Source organism: Periplaneta americana, chromosome 16 (assembly GCF_040183065.1).
Source record: "Periplaneta americana isolate PAMFEO1 chromosome 16, P.americana_PAMFEO1_priV1, whole genome shotgun sequence".
Classification (NCBI taxonomy): Eukaryota; Metazoa; Arthropoda; class Insecta; order Blattodea; family Blattidae; genus Periplaneta; species Periplaneta americana.
The window spans coordinates 8,742,859-8,756,618 of NC_091132.1; the positions used below are offsets into that span (position 1 = coordinate 8,742,859).

Below are 13,760 nucleotides of genomic sequence, written 5' to 3' on the forward strand. Positions count from 1 at the left end.
GCTGACACAATTACATTTAAGTTAAGAGTAATGCTTTCTGAAAGCTTTTTTAATTACCATGACTCAAAAATCATGTTTCTGTTCTCTGTTACGTATATAGATAAAAGATCTTCAAGTAAAAATAAAGAAAACAGAAATGATTTATCAGCGTATTATGGGAGATGACAAGAAATATCAACAGATGCTTGTGGATGCAGCTAACCGGGAAGTAAGATTACAGAAAGAATTCACAGAAAGAGTAAGTAACTTTACTGCATGTCACTTGCCTCTATACGAGTGTAAGCTAGAAAGCAAGGTTCCAATTGCAAAATGCCTTAATATTCTCTGACAAATCTATTTCTCAGGTTGCAGATAAGGCACGGCACTCTATACATGTCTGTATACAGAGTGGAAGGTGTTCAATTGAAAGACGAATCCTGAGCATTGTATAAAAAAAAAAAGTTCTCTGCCTTTTGTTCCTTTTGCTGCTAGATTTCCCAGAAATAATTATTTAACATTGTATTTTTTTTTACCCCGTAATCTTTTACACATATTTAGATATACACATTTTATAAACGCCTGTACATTAGAGTTCTCAGCTCCAATAAATAATTTTATATGATGTTTCTGCCATGTTTACGATTTCATCAAGAGTACCGTACTTTAATACATCATACTGTGGTATTGTGATTATTAACAAATCATTTTAAGTAAAGGATATTTGGCAACATTGTTACCAGATGCATGCCTCACTCTAAGTCCTGAGTACTGCGGGATGTAAAGGCAGTCTCCTAATGAAACAGGATTGATATTAACAATCACTACATAACCACCTTCACTGCTGCGGAGAAGGAGTATTTGCATGCGTTGCAAGTTCTACTGATTTTATTGCGATGTTGCATTTATTTCTAGAAACATAGAAACAAAGTTGATTTCCCATTAAATAAAAAGAAATAACGCAAAATGGCAAAGGAAAATACTGTTTCTTTTATTTTAAGGAGTTGCTCTTTGAAGTTACTGCCACTGAACACCTTCCACTTTGTATACAGAGTAAACTGTAAGCCATGTCATTAATTTTAGGGTGTTAATGTATGAGATATGTGAAACTATTTCGCTAGTTTCTGTTTACATTTAGAGAAAAATAAATATTTAAAATTAAATATTTAGTTATGCATTTTAGGAAAAATATTCACTAAATTTTCAATATCCTTATTCAATTTAAGAGAGCATTGTATAGTAAATAGTAATAGTAAATTATTGGACAAATTTTAGTTTGGTCCTTAAATTTCCTGAAATTTGATCTACTGTAAAGTAAGCAATTTTAAATTATATGGAATCATGACTACGCTGTAAAAGTTTATTGCTTGGAGTAAACAGATACTTAGGTACTACAGCTCGCATATACATTTAGCGATAGAGAAGGGAACAATAAATATATACATAAACAATTGCGTTTAAAGACAGCTCTATAAATTCACTTTCTCTTATGTAAGTTAATGTTATAATAAATTGTCTTTATCAGTCAGAAATCTACCAGGCAGAATTTTCAAACGGGCTACATGTGAATGGTTAATCTCAAGATCTTCATACAGTAGTAATTAATTTATAGTGTGTGAAATAGATGCTTGTAATTTTTCAATGTAATTCTTGACGATTTCATTATTATTATTATTATTATTATTATTATTATTATAGATCGTTATTTAACAATGCTATATCAACTACTAGGTTATTTAGCGTCGATGGGATTATGACAGTGAGATTAGACCAGGATTCGTCATAGATTACTTGGTATTCACCTTACGGTTGGGAAAAACCTCAGAAAAAACCCAACCAGGTAATCATCCCAAGTGGGAATCGAACCCACGCCCGAGCGCAACTCCGAATGAGCAGGCGAATGCCATAGCCTACTGAACTATACCAGTGGCAATGTATTATCATCATCATCATCATCATCATCATCATCATCATCATTTATCCTTACTTTTTAACTGAAACCAAAAAGACGTATGTTACTGTTAATAATACAATTGAATTATATAATTCCGGTTCATATTCCATTTACAGAGGAAATCCAATCTTCTTTAATGACTAACAATTCAACAAAAATCCTTTTATTAATAATCCTAATAAGAGGTATTTTAATTTCAGTTTCATCTAATTATTATTATTAATATTCTTTTTATTATTATTTATTATTTAATATTATTATTATTATTATTATTATTATTATTATTATTATTATTATTATTATTATTATTATCTATAAAAATGAGAATTGGAAAGTTATAGGCCTACGTAATTTCGTTAGACCTACTCAAATGTACGAAAAATTAAACAGAGTGCGAAACTGAAGTGTTTAGTTCATTTGAATGCATTTTGTGTTATGTCACCTGTATGTATGTGAGTATTACAAGATTAACACGACATAATATCAGGAAAAGCAGCAGCTGGCGAAATTGAAGAGTTCACAGACTGAAGAGATGGTGTTGTCTGACACCGTGCACCTCCTCAACACTGAGCTGCAGAACATCAGGTCGGAGCTGGCGGAGAGAGACGCTCAGTTACAGTCTGTGGCCTGCCAGAATCAGCTGTCAGTACAAACCATCGAGAGGCAGCAGAAAGATGTGAGTATGGCGGCAGGCGTGAAGACAAAACGCAACTCATCCGTACTATGAGTCATGAAGTTCTTTCAGTAAAATGTGATGTGCACCTGATTTAGTTCTTTACTGCTAAGCTGCACTATCGGTTCCCGTCATGCAGCCCATAAGAGAGCTGCAAAAATCTCCTGGACAGTAACTCTCATCATTACCACTTATTATTGTTATTGCATTAAAAAAAGGAGCACAAAAGCCTCCACTGCCGCACATGTGTCCTTTCGTGAGGACGGTCGTCCTGTCCTCTGTTTGTCTTTAATTGATCCCGTCAGAAACATCTTGTGGAATCATCTCGTCGCACATCCTCAATGCTCTTGCCAGCATGTGGACGTTCATGTGCCTAAACAATAGCAGCAAGCCGCTCTTCTACTCGGTGCTCATGTTGGCCATCTCAAAGGAGGATGAAATGTAATACACAACTTCACTGATTAAGGGGGCGACAAGACATTTGGACATCCTGGACATAACATCCTGATGAACAGACAGCGGATTTTCGTCCCCTACACAGTGACAAGACGTTACGACCCTTGGCTTATGGAGAAAGCATAGCAATGCGTTCAATGACCTCCCTACAATTGGCGTACCTAATGTTCAGTATCGGGACTGAAAATCCACTGTCTGATGGTGACATTAATGGAGTTACCAACAACATACTTTCGAGCAAAAACCGATACAAATAAATCACAATCTGGTCCACACCTGTGGAGTAACAGTTAGTGTATTTGGCCGCAAGTTACCTGGTTGAGGTTTTTTCCGGGGTTTTCCCTCAACTCAATATGAGCAAATGCTGGGTAACTATTGGTGCTTGGACCCTGGGCTCATTTCACCGGCATTATCATCCTCATCTCATTTAGATGCTAAATAACCTGAGATGTTAATAAAGTTTCGTAAAATAACCTACTAAAAAAAACCACAATCTTTGTAAGTAATTTGCTCATTTCTTATGTTTGGAGTGAAAAGAACTTAGGCTCACTCCCACTATGTGGAAACGCAAAGAAATGAAGGGAGGATAAATTTTATTTAATATGTGTTTTAATGGAGACTAGTGAAAGCAGGTGCCTAGAGTGGAAGCACGATGAAACATGGCAAAGAGAATAATTCTCCATCATGCATTTTTTTTTCCATTTCCGCAGTGGAATTGAAGCGATCGTGAATCTTTGCCAGTGATCGGAATTGTCCATTCGGTGTCAAATTCAATTGTTTCATATCACAACAATATTAATTTTATTTTCTGCTGTCAGTTTCTTTACCAAAATAAAATGGACTTGGATAAATTGATTCAGCTTGTGCAGTAATATACATTTATTTATGATAAATTAAATAAATATTATTGTAATATAAATGCACGAGAACATGCCTGGATGGAAATATGCAAATCAATGGGAAACTGTGCTGGTTAGTGGGCAAGTATTTTAAATATTATATATTATTTCATTGTACCGAAGTACATATGATATTTCCATGCAGATATTCTGCGTCATCATACGATGAAAGAGTATTGGAACGGAGAAAAATTCTCTCCGGCGCCGGGACTTGAACCCGGGTTTTCAGCTCTACGTGCTGATGCTTTATCCACTAAGCCACACCGGATACAACCCCGGCGTCGAACAGAATTGTCTCTGATTGAGTTCCAACTCTTGGGTTCCCTCTAGTGGCCGCCCTCTGCACTACATCATAGATGTCTATGAACATAGGACCGAAGTCCACACATGTGCTGAGGTGCACTTGTTATGAGTGACTAGTTGGCCGGGATCCGACGGAATAAGCGCTGTCTTAAATCACTTCGTGATTTACGCATATCATAATGAGTGCACCTCAGCACATGTGTGGACTTCGGTCCTATGTTCATAGACATCTATGACGTAGTGCAGAGGGCGGCCACTAGAGGGAATCCAAGAGTTGGAACTCAATCAGAGACAATTCTGTTCGATGCCGGGGTTGTATCCGGTGTGGCTTAGTGGATAAAGCATCAGCACGTAGAGCTGAAAACCCGGGTTCAAGTCCTGGCGCCGGAGAGAATTTTTCTCCGTTCTAATACTCTTTCATCGTAAGTATTTTAAAGCTATTTTGGTATTTAATTACAATTAATCATTTTGTGTGCGAGAAATATCGGACAGCAAGAGAGTTTAAGGCTTTATTGCCAAGAATTCAGCATTAGTTAACAACAATGTCAACAACAATTAATCGTTGTGAATACATTCTGATTCGTTGCGTAGCAAATACTGAAATAATGTTGAAATTTCTCTTTACTTTTCTCTTGTTTCTTGAATTTCATGAATCCAATGTTTCCTCCGTATTTTCATATTTCACTGTTCTTCTTTCTCTGCTTCTTCACATAAAGTAGCTAGCACTAAAACGAACCATTTTGAATTATGACGTCAAGTCGAAAATCTCGTTTCGAATATATTCCCGAAGATGTGAACAGCAGGAAGGAAATTTTCATCTCTTCACTTCAATTCCATTTGTCGTGCTTCCACATAGTGGGAGTGGGCTTTTACAAGTAAACAATCGCTTTCTATTCACATTTAAAGTATTTTAATACCTTCCTTTTTCGGTTTTTGTTGCAAGATACGGAGGGAAATCTTGTATGTCTGTTGTCATTATTTTGTTCTTATTTACAGTATCCGTCATATTCGCCAACTTTCGTTCCTGTTAACAAGAGTAATAATTAATCAATTGAATTCTCTAGAATCACAACTCACAATATCCAAAAAATTATTTATTCCTTAATAATTCATAAACTTATATAAAACAAACTATTTTACTTAAAAGCAGTCGTTAATAATTCATAAACTTATATAAAACAAACTATTTTACTTAAAAGCAGTCGTTAATATTTAGAATTATAGTAGATGACATATTTAAAAGATTACTGCCAAATGGCAATTAGTGAGATGTAAGTTTTGTGAGTTATGATTTTAGGGGACTCAATTGTTCTTAATTGTTTGCAGCTGGAAATGAAAGACGAAAAGATTAAGAACCTGCAAGACAGTGTGAACAATGTAGATAAGAGTCTTGTGGCTACCGTCCAGAGGCTGGAAGAAAAGGAGGACCTGATAAAGAATATGCAAGTGCAGATGTGCAAGCTACGGAAGCAGATGGAATTGGAGGTAATAATTGTAAAACGTTTTTAGCGAGACGCATTAAATATTGCCACCTCTTTCGAAAACTATTAATAAGGTGGCAGTTATAGTTATGAGTAGAGGATGATTCACAAAATATGTTGATACTTATGGACCTTTTATTGAGGTCATGTTCAATATAGGTATTAGTCTAATTAAAATTAAAGTTACATGTATTTTGAACAGTGCCATTGCTTTAGATGTTTAGTTATTTACTTCAATCACTAAATATATCAGACAATTAATATGTTAGTACTTTTATTTGTATCTATTGTAATTTTATTTCTGTACTTGTATTTTTCCTGTCCTCTTTTTGTATTTGTATTTATACTTTTATTTCTTATCCTTACTCCTGTCTGCATTTGTTTCTTTTTTCCATATTTGTATTTCTGGTGGTGTGGTAGAGAAGGCTCGATGGCCTTAGTTCCACCAGATAAAATAAAATAAGATAAATACAAATTCCTCTTTTTTCCTGTATTTTATAGTAATAGAAGAAATTTTTTTGACTCATTGCGTGCGAACATCATTTATGGTTGCTAAGTCAAAGCCTGATGTTCTCTTGTTTTACCAAAGCCTAATTTCTAAACATGACCCACTGATTAAGTTATTTCTTCATTGTTTATATATATATATATATATATATATATATATATGTTTCTTATGGCAATGTTAAATGCCTATGTCCTATACCCAGAAAAACACACAGTATAAATTTCTGTGTATCGGTTTTGGGTTCTTAATTAGTTTGTTGTCGTACAGGTTCACAGAGGTGAAGAAGTTGTCACTCTCCAAAAGGAGGCGATGCACCTCAAAACAGAGATCAAACGGCTAATACTCACGCAAGAGAGAACTAACGCAGAGGTGAGAGAATATCTGTCAATTCCAGAAAGTTGGTGGTGGGACGATTTCTGGCAGATATGAATGCTCTGGTACAGAATTGCTTGGTGTCAGTGCTCGGATAATGACAGGATTAAGAATGAATTCATCTTAATCAAAAATGTTAAAAAAGCTTTCGAAGATGCTTGGATTTCCTTTTTCTTACTTTTAAATATGAATTAATTTACTCATTAGAAACAAACTGTAACATAACATAATTATTATATTTCATATACAGCAGTGCTTCATATCAAACTTCATATCTGTACAGTTCCCTTGATGTGTATATAAATTCCCATAGTTGTCCCTTACAAGAAAAGCGATTCACAATGAAACGTAATTTTTCACATTTGTTGTTCATGATATGCGTGAAAGAGAATCTGAAGTTTAAATTTTGTGTAACGACTGCACACCTGTCACAGAAGTTAGGGGCACATGAGCACCTGTTCTACAAGGTATTTTAGATGTGATGGAAGGGACTTAATTAAATATTTCTTCTTAATAAAGTAGAGTCAGAAAATGCTTCCATATCAGGGTAATATGGTAAAAATCAATCCAACACTGCAGTCTGTTTCAGTTGTCGGTAACATTAGGCACTAAGTTGGAGCTTCATCATTTTTCTCCTATTACTTGATGATTTGCTTAAATTTAGCGATTTTCTAGCTGTTGGTTCACTTCACACTGGCAACACTTCCTCAAATAGACGCATGTTACAGATAGGCCTATTATAATAGTCATGTTGCAAGTGTTAGGTTGGCGCAATTTGAGTTACTAATCACACGAGGCAAACTACAGTACTCTAAATTAAATTATTCAGTTTTATTCAAATGTCATATTGTGTGTATATTTTATATCGCGGTTATAATGTAGTATATTATATTGCGGAAATATAATTTTTCTTTATATAACGAATAGTGTGTGAAGTTACCGGTACTGTTTTAATCACATCACTTTTTTAATACATGAGCATTTATTTAGTTACATTAGTGTTTTAGGTTCAACATTGGTAGCATTGAAGTGCCAACCATCTTTGATCTTTGGTGCTTAACCATATATTGTTTTGAGTAACAGTTACCATGGAAACAATTGAAGTTGATTTGTTTTCTTCTATGCTCTTTATGAATTTCCAGTCACTAAAAATCCATCGGTTTACAAAATATATTGAATTAGTAGACATGCATATGGCATATGGAGCAGCTTAAGGGTAATGCTAATGGTGGCTGTAATATTGAATAGTTTTTTTAATCTTTTTTAGATACCATTTTCATACTATTTGAATAATGTAATGTATAACCATCAAAAGTAGGTAAATAAACAAGTTACTTTTAATGTTGAGATTCTTTGAAATCCTCATTTATTTCACATCGTTATATATCGATATGGAAGCATTTCCGGGCATTATTTTATAAGAACAACTGTTTCATTATGCACCCTCTATCACATCTGAAAATTAGGAATAGTTATTCTGAAATACCTTATATAAAGCACAGAGATTATACAAAAATATTTGTTTACAAACATCTGACAATGAAGAGAATTCACCATGTTTTTTCAATTTAGACTGGGGTTACATTTCAGAGGTGATAAAGACATTAATCAATCTTCTTAATGTATCCAGCTGTTTGCTGATAAAGACATCATAGAGAATAAAAATGATGTAACCACAAGTTGAAATACATGACCATATGTAACTGGATTTCATTATTGATGGATTTTGAAAATTGAGATCTCATCGATTCATATAAGATAGAATGTTGCATATTTGTAATCACAATGTTTGCCACTTCATCTGAGGTCTGCAGTTCAAACCCAGCCAATGGATTTTTGAGGAAGATAAAACCCCTTTGCATGTCTTCCTCCAAAAGAAAGTGAAATTGGGAGATCCCTAATGGCGAATAAAATAACCTTCTTTCGAAGTGAGAATTCTCCAGACAAAATATACTGGCCATTCTTCGTTCACTTCAAAGTTCAAATCTTGATATTGAACATTTGACCCATGTGTAACCCAGTGCGTGTGTGTTTCTATACATTCGTAATCTAGCTCCATATAAAAAATCATCGTAAGTTATTTCTCATACCTTTCTATTTATTTATTTACTTTACTTTGTAAGATATCCTTTTATGTTTAATTCAGTGTTTATTTTTTGTTATGGTCTTAATTTTTATACAATATGTCGGAATGTGAGTAGCAGATAGTGTGGTTCTATAGACTTATCTAGTCCCTCCAGAGATTACTTTAAAATGCAGAGTTGGCCACTGGATACAGCCGGTTTTTTAAAGTACAGTGAAAATATTTTTAAAACTATCAGTTCTCAAGTTGGCCGCTTATTGACACAACCCCATCACAACCGTCAGCATCTCCTTCCGTGAACTCACTACGCCAAAACACTTCACCAGCATTCCCCTACATTCCCCTCCATAAAGTTACATAGTTGCGAGCTGTCTTGAACTGTGGGTAGGCCAGTCATGAATCATGCTTCATTCGGGGCAATCCATTGGTGTGTTGTGTTGTGCAATGGTTAGATATTCACTACATCATCGTATACATATTTTGAAGACATACATAAAGTGCAAGAAATCGTGCTGTTGTATAGTAAACCAAGAAACATCCTTCCTGTCACATGATCACCACAAATGAAATTCTCACTTATAGTGACTCTGAGGTTCAGCAGGACATTTAATTAGCTGTCTTATCTTATTGTTACCTCGGCCTTGATCTTAGCCAGCATACACATAATGGGGTGCATATAGGAAACTCATAATACAGCTTCTAGATTAAGTGCCCTTAGCAGTAAGGAAATAAAACAGACGCTCATTTACATTTTATTGGCGTCTATTATGCCACAAATATATTCGACATTTCCAATGTTGCACTCAGCCCCAAAACATCTGCAAAATTGTTCGCTGTACATTTGAAGATTTTTATTCTTGAGTTCATTTCAGATTTTCATTGCATCGATTTCCGATCTTCTGATCCGATTAAATTAATTTCTTTCGTCAGAAAATGTTTTTCCAAAACTCCATTCATTTATTTATTTATTTCTACCTACCTTGAGAAATTGTACCCATTTCTATGTCCATCTAGGAAAGTTATGTTTTACTCTATATTTTGACAAATCATTAGGTATTATGAACAACATTTTTCTAGTTGTCTGAGCACTGTATTTGTTGAAAGGTAAAGTAATTTGATTAGGTATCGACTAAGCACCCAAAAAGAGTTCAAAAGCATGGTAAAAGTCTTATAATTTATTTTGGGACCAACTGCGGTCAATTTGTTAATAACAATTGGTTGAAATTGTGCAAAAAATATTATGGTGTAGGCCTGTATGTGTAATTTTATCTTTTCACTTTGAAGATGCGTGTTGTTTATTAGCGTTAAATGTGTGATTTATGTCAATTTTTATTTGTATGTATTTCATTTTTGGACCTAATTTGTGATTTCTTGCAGTTGTAGTCTTTTCTATTATTTAACTTTTAAAACCTTATATTATATTTTATGAAAACCTAATTAGCCTATTTCAGACATCTAAAACGTAACATTTTAGAATCTAAAAGTCAACTGTCTAGTTTTCGTGTATCAATTTTGTAAGTAACAAACGTTTTTAAACTATTTATCTATGAACTCCTTTTATATATAATAATTATTTATTTTTATTATAAGGTTTGAGTTTTTCATATTGGTACCTTCTTCATAAGTAGAATTATAGTGAGATAATAATATAATTTTTCATAAAAACAAACATAGCATAGGCTACTATTACGAAAACAAAGCATCATATAGAGAATATCCGTCCATAGCAGGAAATAGTTATCTTCAGATGACAACGATTTTTTTAACTCAAATTGTTGTGTGTGTTGTTTTAAAATTAGGTCTATGTGTTTAAAACAACCTGAGAGAAAGGCGCAATAGTCACAACAGCTGATGCGCCTTTGAGTGCTGTACTACAGGGAATAAATAGTTTTTAAGGAATACATAAAAATGATAAACCGAAAAAAAAGTAATTAAAAACTACCATCCATAGTGTAGGGTGACCAGGTATGCTTTCCCCCCAGATATCTCTGTTCAGAGGACGATCTTTGATGTAAGGGCCCCGTTTTCCTTCAAGTATTAAAATGTCTTCCTCTTAAAGTTTATTAACTCTACTCTTAATTACCTCTTCTGTTAGAGTATTGAGGCGCAGAAATAGATGAAACTGAAAGACTAAGGCCGTCCTATCATGTTCTTCCCATTCTGTGAATATTTTACCCAGAACATTTATTCACGGAACAAGATTTACCTTCTTTATGACACAATTATCTAGTCTCATATCAGTTATAACAGCTGGGGAGATCATCGTGCTAATCACACGATATCTCGGTTCTGGTTGGATGATCGTTCACCTCTGCTGAGGCATGTAGACGTGAAGCCAACAGCCGTATGATCAGCCATGGCCCTTCATGGCTGTCATGTCTCATTTATTTTTATTATCTAGTCCCTTCGCTGGCATAGGTATACATACAACATTTTCGGGACACATCACATTTTGTGATTACAGTAAAACCTGGATTGTACCCCTGATCACATATACAGTATACCTAACAGATAGAGCAGCCTAATGCACTTTCAAGACAACAACTTTGATCAATTTCACTATGCTGCCATCTAGTGACTTCAAAAGAAGTCACGCTATAACCCGAATGGAATTGCATGGAGTAATAGCTTGCAGCAGTACTTCCGTCTAGCAGTTGTTAGCAAAAAATTCATTTTCGTCATCGGACATCCTAGTGGTTGTTTTCTTTTATATGTTGCCATTTCATAACATGGGAATGGCCAATCTGATATACAGTAACTTATATGTGGTCAGGGGTTGTATGTAACTGAAGGTGAATGATTTAAATTACGCACAATTCAGAGCTACATATAAATAAGGTTCCCATAAGATAATTTTCGAATGACTAGGAATCAGTTTAAAGGCCTGCTCCCACTTAGCGGAATCTAATCGAATCGAAACGAAAAGTCTGCTGCTGCTCACATCTTGTGGAATCGAACCGAACAGTACTTTTCTGTTTTATCATACAAAAGAGGATAATTCTGCACAAGATTTATTAACTTTTCTTTATTTATTTTAGTAGGTCATTTTACGACACTTTGTCAACATCTTAGGTTATTTAGTGTCTGAATGAGATGAAGGTGATAATGTTGGTGAAATGAGTCTGGGTCCAGCACCGAAAGTTACCCAGCATTTGCTCATTTAAGAGAAAACCACGGAAAAAACCTCAACCAGGTAACTTGCCCCGATTGGGAATCGAACCAGGGCCACCTGATTTTGCGGCCAGACACGCTAACCGTTACTCCACAGGTGTGGACTTGTTCATATTAAATTATGATTTTTGTATACGTACTATTTCAACAAAACTTTCAATAGTAAACAAATTAAGCCACCAAGAATGAATATGGTTCATTTGTTTTTTCACGAAGGCTTCACGAGAACTTACGATTGTACCCGAAACAAGAAATTCTGTTCCGGTAGTGGAATAAATATTCTAGCTCCTGAATTCTGTTCTGTTCAATTCGATTCAACGCGCCACTTTCTGCTATCTTCCATTTAAATACGTTGTGAAGAGAAATTCTGTTTGATTAGATTCTGCAAAGTGCGAGCAGACCTTAATAGAGCATAGAAAGTTGGGAGCACATAATAATCCTTTTAACTTGTCCAAATGTGTTTTAATCAAGAGTCGACCTTGTTGGCGAGTTGGTATAACATTAGTCTTCTATGCCCAAGGTTGCGGGTTCGATTCCGGGCCAGGTCGATGGCATTTAAGTGTGCTTAAATGCGACAGGCTCATGTCGGTAGATTTACTGGCATGTAAAAGAACTCCTGTGGGACAAAATTCTGGCACATCTGGCGACGTTGATATAACCTCTGCAGTTGCAAGCGTCGTTAAATATAACATAACATTTAATCAAGAGAAAGTGACTAGAATTTTAATTTTTAATATAAATACACTACATACATTTACTAAGTTCTTAAATTGTTTGGTTCAATCTTGAAATTAGACTTCAAGATATTTTAATTATTATGTTTTTATGTTACGGATGTTTATTACAAACCTCTTGCAGTTAAGTTTTTGTTTTTTTGGGATTTGCCTCAATTTCTTTTATAAATTTGTCTCCTAGCAAGTAACTCTTTATTTAGAAAGATACTCTTTCAGATTTTCCGATAACGGGACTGACTCATTGGACAAAGCATAGGCTAACTAACACACAGAGTGAAAACAAAATACTGTCATACATGATAATAGACAGATACTGAGTGACCCTCAACTGTTTTCAAATGTTTGGAACATATCCCACAATAAAGAAGATAAGCTAGCATCACAGTCTAGTATATACAGTCACGAAGCTCAATATGTAATAAATATGCATCCATAGATAGTTGCTAACTACTAGAATTGCTAATATTGCCTCATTACAGACAATGCGAAATAGTACCGGCACAGTCTATTGTTCCTAGCACCCTCACAACTCAAGCTTCGTGACTGTATATACTAGACTGTGCTAGCATATAAAGACGGAGCATGGCAGCTCTATATTCGCGTCTTCACTGTCATATCATTTAATACAGAAATGATTAAAATACATTCAGAGTCATAAAATAAAACATATGAAGTTAAAATTAAACTTTATTACATATCAAAGCAAATAAAAATACGTAGGCTTACAATTCAAACTCGATTTATATAAATTACTACATACAAATGCAAATTACGTATAAATTAATTATGTACGATTCAGAATTAATTTATATGCAGTTAAATGTAATTTTATTAGGACGTGTGCATAATTACGTGCAAATCAGAACTACCTACATGTAACTTTCGAAAGTGGTTGAGAGAAAGGAGCATCACTCATTTTGACACTCGTGTGTTTGTGAACTAGTCTGTGGAGACAAATATGTAGAGGGCGACATTTTTTTTATTGTCCATTACTGATTGGCTGTTGCTGTTCTAGTGCGCCAATGCGACATGGACTGTTGCTGCGAATAGGATATACAATTACGATATCAGTAAAGAGGGCTGTAATAGCCCTTTTGATATCAGTGGAGAATATAATAGAGTCCTGCCATTTTACACACGGTGTTAGAGG

At 34.7% G+C, this 13,760-nt stretch overlaps 1 protein-coding gene across 12 annotated transcripts in view; it reads left to right on the forward strand.

Annotated features, from left to right (window-relative positions):
- Positions 1 to 13,760, forward strand: part of LOC138716307 (uncharacterized) — a 113,466-nt gene that overhangs the window by 73,362 nt on the left and 26,344 nt on the right. For 11 of the 12 annotated variants that reach the window (XR_011336633.1, XM_069849251.1, XM_069849244.1 and 8 more), the window contains 4 exons: positions 101 to 238; positions 2,418 to 2,606; positions 5,588 to 5,746; positions 6,518 to 6,619. Coding sequence is in view for 11 of the 12 variants with exons in the window: in XM_069849251.1 (XP_069705352.1) it covers positions 101 to 238; positions 2,418 to 2,606; positions 5,588 to 5,746; positions 6,518 to 6,619 (588 nt within the window). In the remaining variant the exon portion in view is untranslated. The remainder of the gene's footprint in view (positions 1 to 100; positions 239 to 2,417; positions 2,607 to 5,587; positions 5,747 to 6,517; positions 6,620 to 13,760) is intronic. The other variant, XM_069849253.1, reaches the window with a different exon arrangement.